The 14,820-nt window shown below is 36.3% G+C and overlaps 1 protein-coding gene across 4 annotated transcripts in view; it reads left to right on the top strand.

Annotated features, from left to right (window-relative positions):
* The window catches only part of KCNMA1 (potassium calcium-activated channel subfamily M alpha 1), a 378,417-nt gene that overhangs the window by 206,638 nt on the left and 156,959 nt on the right, over window positions 1-14,820 (top strand). For all 4 annotated transcript variants that reach the window (XM_030452777.1, XM_030452778.1, XM_030452776.1 and 1 more), the window contains exons 4-5: window positions 8,093-8,186; window positions 10,353-10,464. In XM_030452777.1, the coding sequence (XP_030308637.1) occupies window positions 8,093-8,186; window positions 10,353-10,464 (206 nt within the window). The remainder of the gene's footprint in view (window positions 1-8,092; window positions 8,187-10,352; window positions 10,465-14,820) is intronic.

Raw genomic sequence — 14,820 nt, 5'->3', positions numbered from 1 at the left:
GATGGAGCTGGAAAGTGATGTTCTCATGGTAGCCATTTGAAAACCCTGAGGACAGCAGATAGGAAATGTGGGAAGCACCTTTGGGGAATTTTTGCAGCAGCTGCAAAACAGTATCCTGCAAAATAGAGCAAGGAGGAATCTCAGGAAGTTACCCTTCCTTTTGCTGCAGGTTAATTGTGGTAAGACATAAATTTATTCAGAGCTACCAAAGCCAAAATTGGGTTGTAGGCTCTCTGCTGTAGAAGGAGGAAATGTTAGAAACATCCCAAGTGTAGCTCATTCTGTTGACATGTGCAGATCCAAGGACTGGAAGTGGTCCATAAATCCCAGGCTGAAAAGTATTTACCAATGTTCTGAAACTCTGAGGTGCACCATTCTCCCTAATGAACCTATTTTGGTGTTGAACTGTAGTTTAATTGAAAAGGTTTTATGCTTCTCACCAACTGGATCCGTTTCCATTTGGTCAGTTCAATGGAAAAGGAATTAATGTTCATTTTTCAGGCTCATATGACACGTTTGCATTTTCATGTCCCCAGTTATTTTCTGTTCTTTGGAGTAAGCAGTTGTATCAAGCAGTAACAGGGAGCTGCATTTTGATAAAGAATATTAAAGAACAATTATATTCAATAATAATAGATAAGAAATTATAGAAATGGGTCTTCTTATGAAGTAGAAACATGCAAGATTGTCAACTTTAATAAAAGGGTATTTAGTTAAACAGAACCTTTCTGTATTGTGGTCAGCATACCAGCTAGAACTTAAGTGCCATATGAGATGTGGTCCAAAAAGATAGTTATGTTAGATGAAACAGTGCACTGGGGTTTTATCTTTAATATATTAATAGTCTCACACAAAAAGCTTTGAAAATGTGCCCCCTGGTATTGTTGCTCTCCCATTCTTTTAAAATTGGCTTGTCATCAGGGAGATTGGTTAGTCAAGGGAACAAAATACTATTTGCAGTTGCCAGTGCTGATCAATTAACAAATCCAATGCAGGATAAAATCATATTCTTTTCCTGCTTACCTGTGTGGTTCTCAGCAAACATTTTCAAATGCACTTCTCTCAGGTTGGACAAAAATCTTAATGGTGCATTTTGCAAGGAAATTCATACTGAAAGGGAAGATGGAGATGGACTCTGGGCCACTTATTACTCCTGTTTTAGCACCCAGTTCCTGTTGTTTGGTTGTTCTGCAGGAATCTTCCTTTAGCTTTTCTCTGTGCAGGTCAGTGAACACAGAAGACCCACACTGCAGGCAGTAGTGAATGCACATGCACCCTGATGAAAATAAGAAATATTCTGGTTTTAGAGTGAGGAGTTTTAATATATTTTTTTGTATACCCCAGCAATTCGTGGTTAAAATGTAGATGAAAGTTTCATATTATCATCATCACACTCCTGTGCAGTTTTGTGTTTGGGCTGAGGAAGCTAACAGTTTGATTTTTGCTTGGGTATGTGGTAGGTTGGCTTATGGTTTAGGGAAAATAAATCCCAGCAGTATTATTTGGCTCTGTCACTTGGGATGTTGGCAGTTGCACACAGTTCTGTAAAAGCCAGCAGAGTTATGCCAGGCAAAACCTTACACATCTGAGATGGGCACCAGGAGATTATATTTTCTTGTTCTGCAGTTCTACCAACTCAGTTTGGTTCTTAATTTCCTTCATGAGTGTGACAGAAAGGAAAATTAAAAGCTTCTATTTCTTTCCCTCTTGAAGTCCTTCTCTACCTCAGTTTCTAAATGGGATAAGTTTTGGATTAACACCTGCCAAGTTGCAGCATTTCAATAAATCTTCAAATTTAAGCCAAAGAAAAGCAGAACACATGATCCAGAAAACTGCAAGAATCATAAGGAAAAGCAGAATGTCTCTGCCTCTGATTCTTAGAAAAATCTTTATCAAATGATGCTGCTGTTCCATTTTATTACTGAATGATCTGCTTTTGTTGTTGCTTATTTCTTCTGACAGTGGCTCATTTTTGAGGGAGGATAAGGAACCCTGTTTAATTTTCCCCAGATGAAACTAAAAGCTTGTCAAGGTTTTCCTGTGGGCTAGGGGGATAATAGAGAAGTTCTTAGTTGTAGAAAGCATCTGCAGAAGAGATGAGTCCTGGTGCATTTTGTAATTAAGTAGAAGGGTGATATTCTTATGTGATGGGTCAGAAGATGTTGTGGTAGAAATTAGGAAAGAGAATTAATTAAAGACAGGCTTCTGCTTTTTTTTTTTTTTTTTTTTTTTGAAACCAGTTTCCTTAGGGTGCTTGAAATTTATATGATGGAGATTAAATAGGAGCCAAGGAAATCTTGGCAGATAACTTTAGTTCACATTATTTGGCAGTTCATCTCTTATTTTGATCAGATCTATATTTTATTTATTTCCTTTAAAACTGAACAAAACTGTAGTGATTGTTGTTGTGATTCTAAGCCAGCTTAGTGTGTATTAGCCTAAGGCAATGCATTTTCAAAAGGAATGTGAAAGAGAAAGGTGCATATCATAGATAAAAAGGGAGGATGCTCCAAATGTAGACAAGGCAGGAATGGAGATGAAAACAAAGGCAGTAGGATAGAGTAATCCAAAATAAATTCATCACATACTGAATTTGAGGAGTTTTTGTGACTGGAAAGACAATTATGGTTTAGTTCTTTAAGCAGAGGAGATCCAGAATGGAAGAAAGATACTTGGCAGAGTCTCAGGGAGTTACGCAGTAATATTGATCTGAAGGTTTCTGAAGGAAGAAGAGGAGAAATTAATAGGTAATATGGAGTACAGACAGGAGGAATGTACCATAAGAGAGAAAGGTAGCCAAGCAGGAGCAGCATCTTAGCTATGAGTATAAAGAAGCTCAAGGGTTTGACACTTGGAAAGGTCAGGAGCAGGAAGATCTCTGGGTGTGTATGAGTGTCTGGATAGGAGAAACAGCTAAGGATTCAGATGTAGAAGTTGAGTGGTCAAAAAGCACTAGAAGCCCAGGGAAGTAGTGGATTCTTCATCCCTGGAGATATTTAAAGAGACTGGATGTGGCACTCAGTGCCATGGGCTGGGAACTGCAGAGGGAGTGGATCAAGGGTTGGACTTGATGATCTCTGAGGTCCCTTCCAACCCAGCCAATTCTATGATTCTATGAAAATGAGCCCTTATCAATTACAAGAACAGAAGACACAAGGAAGCATCACCCTTGGCTGTCAAGTCATAGCTGTCTGCAAAGGTCAGTGAGAGAGGGATTGTTTCTCCTTCCCTTTGTAGCTCCAGGTACACAAAGCCTCTCAGAAAATACCTGTAACTGCAGAAGTAATGATCCCATGGAGTTTTATGGATGGCTGTGACACTGCACTTTGCTTTGGGCAACCTGGGGCTTCCCCTTGGTTTTGCTGAAGCACTGGGCTGATCCAGCTGGCTGCTCTTCCTTTCTGGGAAGAAAATCAACTTAACTCCTCCTGCATATCCCTCAGTGTTAAGTGAGCATGTGAGTATTAAAGCTTCCCCAGTGACAGACCATGGCAAGGGGAAGTGAAGTAATTTGGAAGGTGTTTGCCATCAAGAAATTAATGAGCTTCTGGATGTTATGATCCAAAGGCCTTTGAAACTGAGCCATTACCAGGACTTATTGGATTTAGAAGATGGGTACTGCAAGAACACTGGTTTTGTTTTCTTATTGTGAAATTAACTTGGTTAATAAATGAAAGCCTTTTTTAGTAAAAAAAACCAAACAAAACCTATACGTGCTCTAACACTGTGTGAGATGTTAAAGACCTTTTATTCTTATTTAGTGTTGCTGACATATTTTATACATGCACATCTTATACATATATTTTACACCACACTTGGTGGGCATCCATGGTTTTAACTTTGCTTCATGTTCTTGCTTGTATCAGTGAGGAAGGTTTGAAATGCTTCTTCCCTTCTGAGCTGTACTATTAAACCACAGGTAAAAGAACAGAAAGTATTCTGCATGGTATCACCAGGAGTTTTATTAAATGCCACATCTCACTTCTTCCTTAGTTTTACTTTAGTACTAGGTCACTTAGAAACAGTTAAAAAGCTTAAGCATAGGCTCCCCTCCCCCCCTTTTTTTTTTTTTTGCTCTATTGTTAAACTATATATGACATTGTCATCTTAAACTCTTAATATCAGATTTGTGCCAAACTTAGTTTTTGCTCTAAACTTCATAAAATTGGGTTTGTTCTATCTATCGAGGGAATTCAGTATTACAGAGGAGCTTTCAGTAAAATGAAAGTCTTTTTTTTTTTTTAATAGTTTGGGTTTTTTTCATCCCACTACAAACAGCTTTAACAATTAAATAAATTTGCATACCAAAATTATTACTTATTAATTGCATTCAAATAAAATTTCCAAGTGAGAGTGAACAGAATGTCCTCAAATGATGAGATATTAGAGAGTTTCTAAATATTGAGTGCTTTGTCTCAATGATCTATTAAGTTGTGTTGATAATTTTTTAGGAGCCTCTGCTGGCATTTCTGGACATAATTATTATTTGATTCTAACATTAATTCTCATCAGTGGGCATTTCCTCTGATAGAACCTACATATTGCACTGGCTTTTTTCATATAATGAACTGTTACAAACAATCTAAAAGCTGTCATGAGCAACAAAAATTAGAAACTACTTAATTTTTGGTAATATTGGGTGGTTGCATTTTTCTCAGGCATATTCAGTTGGAAACATTTTTTCTTAGTTAATTTTTTTTTCAATTTACAATTTATTTTATTATTACTATTTCATTAATTTAATATAATACTTAACCTAATTTCATGAATAGATTTCAATTTTCCCCACTATGCAAAAGACAAATTTGTTTCCTAAAATTGAAATTGTAAATTAGGACAATTCTCTGAATTTCCTTGAAATTGAAGTGACAAGGGCTCTGTCCAGCTGTGGTACAAGTGTCATGTACAGTGCCAGTTGCTGCACAAGTTTAAGGATGCTGAGAACACGTTGGCAAAATGACATCCCACCTGGGTAATGTCAAAGTGGGTGATTTTGTTACTTCTCAAGTCATTCTTGCTTGCTGAGCTAATTCATGCCTGTGACTCCTGATGCCTGCATTGCTGCTATCAGCTGAGATCAGGGATTTGGGGAGGATATTCCTACATTAAGTAAAATAAAATCGGTGCAGTCAAGTTTTGTTTCAAAACAAAAGTTGTGGCTACAGCTGATTTTTCCTTTTTTTTTTTTTGCCCAGCAAGTTAAAGAGACTCTTTCAAAACACACATATTATTTCATTTAGAGCTACATAATTACTATATTTTTTATCCAGTTCTGTTAAATCTTTTCTATAATGAGTATAAAGTTATTCCATTGATTTTAGTGTAGTTTTTTCATGGTATTTATTACTATAAATGTCTGAAACCACGGCTGCAATCACTTACAAGAGTAGTAAAAGCACTTCCAAGAGTCTGTTGCCTTCTCCAAAGGTGAAACCTTTGCTGACCTGAAGGGGAGAAATCCCATAGGACAACTCACCTGTTTTGAGTTTAAATCAGGGAATTCTATAATTGGTCCTGGAGATGCCAGCATACTACTGCCTGGAACTCTAAGAGCTACAGCTGAGATGAGTTTGAAATAAGATGAGTGAAATAAGATGAGTTTGAAATAAGATGAGTTTGAAATAAGATGAGTTTGAAATAAGATGAGTTTGAAATAAAATGAGTTTGAAATAAGCTGAGTTGGAAATAAGCTGAGTTGGAAATAAGCTTCCTTTCTGCAGCAGGGCTGAATGGTACAATGATAAAGATTTGTGGCCATACTCTTCTCCAGCTCAGCTGTAAGCTACAGATGAAAACAAAAAAATAAAATCAGAAGAATATGACCAATATTTCATTTGGAAAATTTAAACTCTTGTATAATCCATCCTGTGAGTATAAATAATAATTTCTTTAGTATTAGGGACATGACTTTCTGACAGAATCATCCTTTAAAATAAAAAGGAATTGTCTTTGAAATGGATTACTTAGAAATTGGAAGAGAGATGACCTCTGAAATGAAGGCTGCTCTAGGGATATGACTAGCAGAAAAAATAGCACTGGTGTTAGGGAAAAGTCCCAAATCAGAACTGTAATCCACTCTGCTAAGTGTTTTGCCAACAAGATTAATTTGTGTTATGCATTAGCTAATTTTTCAGATCTTGTAGGTTTTTATAGAGGACAATGGTACAAGTACAGCTGCTTCCTGCAACCTCAGCAGACCTTATTTTAACAAGCATGACAAGTACCAAGTGTCTGTGGAAAGGAAGATAATGAAGCTCTCCTATCCAAGCTGTAAATCTGGGCAATTCCTTTAGCCTCAGTGAATTTCTGCAGCTTCCATAGGGATCTTACCTGGAATTCAGTGTATGGGCAGGGCTGTTCATTCTGCTGCAACTCTGCTTTCTGTGATTGCTGTTGGGAAGGTGCACAGTGACTCAGTGTGTAGCCTACCTTATTTTGATAAAATCCTTTGCTCTCAATAAAGAAAATGAGCCTGTTGGGTTCTCAGATTGCTTCCACACTTTTTATAGCTAAAGCTGTATTTGTGAACTCTAAGATGCTTCTGTCCTGTATGTTGCCATTTGGCTTCTCTTTAGCCTGCTTTGATAAATCAGTTTTATTTGAATTGTAACAGAATGTCTTTGCAAAGAGGTGTTTGGGTTGGTTTTTTTTTTAAGCATTTAAATATAATTTCCTATAGCACTGAAGCTATTGAACAATAAGGAGAATTTTGCTGTATACATTCATGCATCTAAAGACAGGAGAGGGCATGCTGTACTTAACTTGTTTGACCTGTAATGTATACAAGGAATGGAAAATCTGGCTGCATGTGTAATGACCTGGTAGCCCAGGTAATTTCCTTTCTGCCTTAAATTAGGTAACTGACATTCCTAATGCATAGAATCTTGCTTGTTGAGCAGTCTAGCATTATATTTGCAGAGCAGCTGCTATACTAACTGGTATTACCTTCACATTCAGTGATTTATTTGACCTGGGAAGCCAAAGAATGTCTTCTTCCCTCAAAAGGATGTTTTCTGGGATATCAAATGATCTACATTCTAATTTTCAGTACATTTGTGATGAACACGTGATCATTTGCAATATATGTGTGTGTATATATATATATGTATATATATGGTGGGACATGATGTATATATAGTATATACCTTGGCATATATTGGGTCATGACTTTCACTTTGGTCTGTGGCTTCACCAACCTATTTTTATTTACCTCCCAAATAAATCACTCCTCATGGAAGTTATTTCCTTCCTTAGATAAAAGTGTATCTATTAAGTACCAGTTTGTATAGAGTATGCTTTGGACTTCTTTTGTCCCACTGTTAAATAAAGCATAATATAATAAGCTAGAATTTGCAATGGCTGCCTGACACACACAAAGGTCTTTTAATTAACCTGCATGCAGAAATTAACCCTTAGAGTACTGCTTCGAGTTCCTCAATTTATTTTGTTACTTAATTTTACCAGTGGGCTATGCTGCTTTTCTACTCAGCTCATAGTATTGTACTATTGTACATAAAGCACATTAAATAGCCATACACAAAAAAAGAAGTGAGAAAAAAGAAAAAAAACAACTTATATACAAGGGATTCTACAAGACTAAGTGCCCCAGGTTGCTAATGGGTAATGTATTCCTAAGCAACTTCTTTTTTGTGTTTGTTTGTTTGTTTGTTTGTTTTTAAAAAAAAGGTTTTATACAATGACATGAATTAAAAAGATGTAATGTTTCACAGTAGCTGTGTGCTTGCTAGGGTTGTTCCTAAAGTATCCCAGGTATGTCTCCTGATAGAATGAAGTCAGTCCTTTAAGGGTTAATGTGGGGTTAAGGAATCCTGAGGTATTCTCCTGCTTGTTATTTCTGAAAGGTATCTGCATGTTAATTCTCAGATATTACCTGAAGAGGTGAATATAAAGACTGTCTGAATGACTAACTGACTGAATGAAGGAATTTATTTGAAATGCTTGCTTGTAAGAGACTGGAAAACAGAACCCTGATTTCCAACTCGAGGTCTTTAGTATGAACCAGAGACAAATCTCCCCAGAGTAGAAACTTCCACACTGACAATTTACTTCCATCTCTTTTTCTTCCAAATAGCCCAATAGAATCCTGCCAGAATTTCTACAAAGATTTCACGTTACAGATCGACATGGCTTTCAATGTGTTCTTCCTACTCTACTTTGGCCTGCGTGTAAGTAGTGTCCCTTGGAGGGAGGGAGGGAGGGACTGTAACCATTAGGTAGGGGAGAGGCTTTCCATACATCCTAAATTTATAGTAGCTGGACAAATTATAGCTGATTTCTAACACATGAGCAAAGAGTTTGATTGAGAACGTTCAGGTAATAAAAATAAGCCCCGAAAATCACTAAGGAGACCAAGAGTTGATCAGCTCAGCCAACTTCTGGAATGTCCTTGTGTGGTAGAAAGTGAAAATGGAAATAGTTGGGTGGTGGTCAGTGGTCTTGAATCTGGTTTCAGTGTTCTCAGTGGAGTGACAACTACCTCAGCAAGAGTAGTGATTGCTTGATCTGTTCCTCTGCTCCCCAAGGTGTAATGAGCATCTTATACCTTTAGTTATCTTAGTGGTTTTCTTTTCTGACTGGCAAAATAAAGGATTTGAAGAAATATTTCCAAATCTCATCCTTCTCCATCTGTTCTCCTCCAAAATGATGTTGGAACTCCAAACTCCATCTAAGTGTTACCCCATCTTCAGCTCTAGAAGATGTTTGTGTTCAAACACACGTATTTGCATTTAAAATATTTGTTGGTTGGTATCCAAGAATGTGAGAACTCAGAAGTGAAGTCTACAAACTGCTGATGAAGCCCAAAGTGCATGAGTTAGCACAAAATGAGGCAGTGGGGGCTGGCAGAGGTCTGGCAAGTATGGAAGTAATAATTTGGAAGGGATGGAATGATGCCAGTTTCTAGAAGAACGTGATACCTCTTAAGAGTGGTAGGATTACTTCTGTAATGGAATGGGCTTTTATTAGTCAATAATTACTTTAATGAATAACTGTTCAAATAATTCCATAGGAAGCTGTGTGTTCTGTTCAGTTAACAGACCTTCTTTTCACTGTTGAATAACACACTTCAGTCATTTTAACAGCTTAAAGGTTGTGCCCCATGAAAGATAAAATGCTGATTAGAATATGTAGAGGGTTATGAAAATATTGATCTGAAATCCTAAAAAACATTCAATTCCAAACATTCTGATTACTAATACCTTCAACAAAAGGGGATTGAAAGTGTCTTGCTGAAACTGGGTCTTCTATTTTATTTGTCACATTGGATCATTGATATTGTGAAATACAGACTAAATTAATGTCAATCTAATCTTGGTTCTGAGTCTTCTCTGAGGCAAATTCTGCTCATGTTGTCTGTCTTCTTTTAAAGTATGATTTCAGCTTTCTTGACATTGTTGGAGTGCCCTTTCCAATATTTTATCTTTGATTCCAGCAAAGTTGGTATGCTTGGTAAAGATTTTCTGTTGAAGTTTTAAAATAATTCCAAAGCAAGAAAATGAAGTGGATGAAATAGAGAAAGCCAAAAATTGCCCTGGAAGAAATACAATGGATATTGTCTATGATTCAAAGAGTACAAGCACTGTTTTAAAATACCCTAGTGCAGATTTTAGTTGAGTAAAATCACTCTTAAATATCTTTGTGATGCACTAATATTTGTATATTTGCATAAGCTATTTTTTAAAGTTATTACTTAAATGTGAATGGTAATTCTACCATATTTAAGCACATAGATGAACAGGCTAGGATGTTCAAACTAGGATATCCTTAGCATCCAAGTCTGCCAATTTCTTTGCCATAGTCAGGCAAGAGAAATCATCTCATCCATGGCACAATTTGTAGGACTGGAGTCCTGCTGCAGTCCTGAACTGTTCCTTGGAGGAGTCATCCTGGTGTTTAAGCTCTGGATAGAATGGTCAGGGGATTCCATGTAAACTATCAAGTATTTTGAGACCTGTGAACAGCAAATAGGTGATGGGAATGCTGTCACATGCTTGGCAAGCTAGTGCAAAGGTGATATACTTGGAAATATTTTATACTTCCCTACATTTTTCTAATATTGCTGATACATTGTTAATAAATCTGGAGAATATGTTTTTTAGCACAGATAATTACAGCTTATTATATAAATAATGAGATTTAATTTTTAGTCTCAGTGTGGTTATGAAGTTATTCTTTCCAGTGAGAGATGTGGTTTTATTTGAACTCACCTAAAGCATCAGTTACTTCTCTGCTAACTTTGAAGTGTACTATTTTAGTATAAACAATATTGCACATGCTTACAACCACTATGAGCATAATCTGATTCTTTCATCCATATTTTTTCTTTTTTTCAGTTCATAGCAGCCAATGACAAGCTATGGTTTTGGCTTGAAGTTAACTCAGTAGTAGATTTCTTCACGGTTCCTCCAGTGTTTGTGTCAGTATATTTAAACAGAAGTTGGCTTGGTAAGTAAAATAGTTTTTTCTTTTAATAATTGGTACAAAAATACTTTAGCCTTTGCACCTTGTCACCTTGTGACATTGCATAAGAAGAATATTTCAGCAGACAGGTGGGTTGTGCCAGAAAGAACACCTTTTGCATCCATTTTATTCTTGGTTTGTTATCTCCTTCTCTAAATCATGGTGAACTCCAGCTTGGAAGCTGGTTCTGTGCTCCACTTAAAGCTCTTCTTCTATCTTCTGTGATAGCAAAGGTGCTTCAAATAACATGATTTTTTATCATGTACTTGTATGCTTCTGAAGAAGGAAACATTGATTGTATGAGCAGACTGTATTGAAATAAATTGCCTTGATAGGATGCTACTCTTAAGGAAAGATTAAACATGTAAAATAGGATGTTGGCTCCACAAGGACATGAGTAAGGAACAATTAATCCTAGAACTACAGGGATTTAAATAAAGACTAATGTATGGATTTCATAGTGTCTCATGCTATTAAATCACAGAACCTAGGTATAGAAAAGATCTATAAAAGTTTTAAACCCTAGTCAATTCTATTATTATGAAGATTTTTTTATCATATTCATTTCCTGATATTCTCTTTAGTCAAGACTACTGTGCAGTTTCTTAAGAAAATAGTTTAAGATTTCAGACTGGCAACAGAGGGAAACATTGACACATGCACAGGATAGAGAACAAATCTCTTGGTGTGGTGTTTAGCACAGTTATGGAAAAGAGGGGATTCTTTTTTTCCAGTTCTTGCTTGAATTCTCTCCAGATCCTATTATTTACATTACAAGTAATTTAGGATGAGGCTTGTGGTCTCAATTCTTGTTCTGAGAAGACTGTTTCCAACATCTGGTAGAGAAGAAAAATGGATTCCCTCTGTGGAAAAAAAAAATAGATGGCTTTGGAGAAAGTGCCTCTCATTAAGATAGTTAAGCTGATGGTGAAAATACCCTCTGGCCATCCAGCAAGTGTACCTCAGGATGAAGCTTTAGTTAAAAATCTGTGACTCTGTAGGCTTTTTTGAAGTAATTTCTACAGAACAGCTCAGCCTGAAACCATATTTGAATCTGAAGAGCCTTCTATTCCTTTTGTTACAATCTCTATTTGAATGGAATTTGAGCAGTACCTTAGACTGACAGGCAGAAGTGCTCTGTTTCTGATAAAAAAATTGGAGGGATAGCAGTATAAGAGAGGAATTAGGAGTTCCATAATGTTGCAGTAATTTATTGATTTCTTAGCATATTAAATTGCTAATCCCTTGCATTGATTTTTTTTTGTTAAGCATTGTGTCTTTCTGCCATCTATTGGTGACAGCTTTGGATACACCTCCAAATTTTGGAATATTTCTTACAGAGCAAAAGTTTATATGTTGATGATTTCCAGAGGTCTTCCAAGCCCTGCCATGCCCTAATAAAGCTGTAAAGCCTTTTCTGTGGTTTTACTTACATTGAAGTTATTTATAAGGGAAGCTCAATTCTCTAACATTTCCTAGGAGGATTTTATTTTTCTCTAACATTTCCCAGGAGGATTTTATTTTATGGCTATGTGCTTATGCATCACTTTTCTCTGCAGTAACTTTTCTTTGTACTCTTCAAGTGGGTTTCAGAATGAATTTAATGGAAATAGTTCTGAATACTCAATCCACTGGGTGATTTGTTCATAATAAGTCATTGATTGGACTGCATCATATTTGCATTTTATGAAGACAAGATTTATTTTTTTTTGGTTTGTCCTAGACACCTAAATCAGTTCAGTTTTCACAGAGTATGTAAATTTTGACAGCATCCAAGTGAAAATGAAATTTCACAACAAGTTTTTCAGTGGTTGCTCTATCAATAGCCAAAGGTAACCTTCCCAGGTTAAGGTAACCTAACACTTTCAGCAGTGTTTACTATCTCAGCTTCAAAATAATAACATAAAAAGAGAACACAACAGAGGTAAATCCAGTCCATAAATGGAAGAACATTTCTTGCATCACAAAAATGCCTCTGAAGTTATTGACTCCTCTGGAGCTACTTGCACTGCAGTAGTGTACCTGATGGATTGCCAGATATTCTTTGCCAACAAAGCTAATGATTTTCAGAGGGCAAGTGTTTGCTCTCTCTTTACAAGTTCATGCTTTGGGATTTTTCTGCTGCTTTTTCCAGTTTCTTCTGTACAAAGAACTTTTTAACACAGAGCAGTGTTAAAATAAGCTGCTATTGAAATTTGGAGTGCACTTTTTTAACCCACAGGCATTTAGTTTTTAATTCCTTTTTGGAAAAAATAGTGTGCACATTACATTGAGTTTGCAAATTCTGTATAGGCTTATGTTAGTTATGCAACATTTCATTCTATCTACCAATCTTAACATCTCTGATTTGATGTGTATAAAGGGATATAAAGCTAGAGAATTTTCTTGGTATTCTAGGTTCCAATTGTCTTAGCTTATCTTGTCTTAAAAATTAGACTGGCATTTGCTAGGAGTAGGGTTTCTTATGAAACTTCCCCAAATGCTAATTTAAAACTGAAATAGTAGAAAAGCCAGGCTATGACTTCATCAGCTCTTCTGTTTGTTGCTAGATAAAGAACAGAACAATGTATATTTTAAAAGTAGTATTTAAACTTAGAAAAATAAGCTTTGCAACATAAGTAAAACTTCAAGTCCCTTTTTTTTTCACCTAAAGCCTTTTGCTTGTTTTATTTATAACTGTTTTATACAGATGACTGTTGTGCCTTCTTTTTAAATCACCTTCCATGAAGCAAGGTAGATGGAAGTTTGGTCTTTATGGGAAGGCTTGAACACCTCATTTTGTTCAGCACTATGCTGGGAGGAGTGCTGTTTTTATTAGAAATAATATTATAGTAGCATCTCTGCGGAGGTTTAGCTGAAAAAAATTGAATGCCACAGTTATAGCATCTGAAGAGTCAAGTTCAATTTCAAAAGATTTTCCATTTGAGCCAGGATTTCTGGTGATAATAATCTGCATAATCAACAGGAAAAAAATGTAGTCCCTCATAAGGAAAGACAACTGAGAGCAGCAATGCTGACTACTGCATTATGAGATTTCCAAGGAACTCAAAACTCTTCAGTGGTTATTTCTCAGTTATCACCAACTTCCTCTGCTGCTTAGTATAAATTATTTCAGCTTTCTTTTCTTCCTAATGGCTGCTTATATTTTAATTTGATCAACCCCTTTCTGTGTGGAATATTTTCCTTCAGAACCATATGAGGTTTTGTGTACAATTGTGCTTATTCTGCACTACAGAGATGGTTCATTTCCAATCACTGCATCAAGCATTGATGCCAATCTCATTCAGCCACACTGCAGCCCCTTAGTTATTCAAAATGAGTGTTTGGAGATGTAGAATATTTACACTTAGGGGCTTAGGGGATGTGAATTCATCCCTCTGTAGCCCAGAAGAAAGGTCTTCTCTCAGTCTGAGGTAGCTGTAATGTTAGTGGCCAATGGCATTGACACCATGTGCTGCTGTCAGAGTAAATATTATTTTCACATTGTTTCAGTTTGCTCACTTTTACTCAGTTCTGATCTGGGGTGCTTTTCTCTGAGGTAAGCCCAGGGAGCCTTGTGGCAGAAGGAAAAATCCACAGTGGGTTGAATATAAAATCTTAATACCATTTGAATACATTTAACATCCTTTGTGGTTTGTTTTGTTTTATTTGGGGTTTTTGTTTTTTGGGTTTTTTCCCCCCACAATTCTACCTTGGCAACCCTTTTCTAGAAAAAATTAAACTTCATAGATTGTTAAGGTTGGAAAAGACCTTGAAGATCAGGACCATTAACCTACTACTGCCATTTACCTGCCACTAAACCTTGTCCCTAAGCACCCAGTCTACACATATTTTAACTTCCTCCAGGGATGGTGACTCAACCACTTCTCTGGACACCCAAGTCCAATGCTTGACAGCCCTTCCAGTGAAGAAATTTTTCCTGATATCTGGTAGAAACCACCCCTACCACAACTTGAGGCCCTTTTTCTTACCAGTATTCTATTATGTACAGGCTGCTATAGGTAATAGATACATTATTTGGAAGTTCACTTTTAGATAATGTTCTTAAGTGATTAATTAAGATAATTCTTATCATATATTAAAGATATTGTGTGTATACAAATATAATTAAAAATGATATTACTAAAGCATAGTTACTGAAGGGTTTAGTAATGGCTAGATATATGGTTAGGACAATGCTAACTCTTAAGAAAAAGTTACTTTTATAGTAGTGGAAGACAATCTAAATCATGGCTTGGCAGTCAGTGAACACTGAGTCTCTGCTTGTAAATTATTGCAAGTGTCAATTCAAATGAGATAATCTGTAAAGAAATTACTGGGATCCCAGCTTTTATTTTCTTT

Source organism: Calypte anna, chromosome 6, assembly GCF_003957555.1.
Source record: "Calypte anna isolate BGI_N300 chromosome 6, bCalAnn1_v1.p, whole genome shotgun sequence".
Lineage (NCBI taxonomy): Eukaryota > Metazoa > Chordata > Aves > Apodiformes > Trochilidae > Calypte > Calypte anna.
The sequence above is the reverse complement of the archived record's forward strand: the minus strand, read 5'-3'. Positions and strand labels throughout refer to the sequence as shown.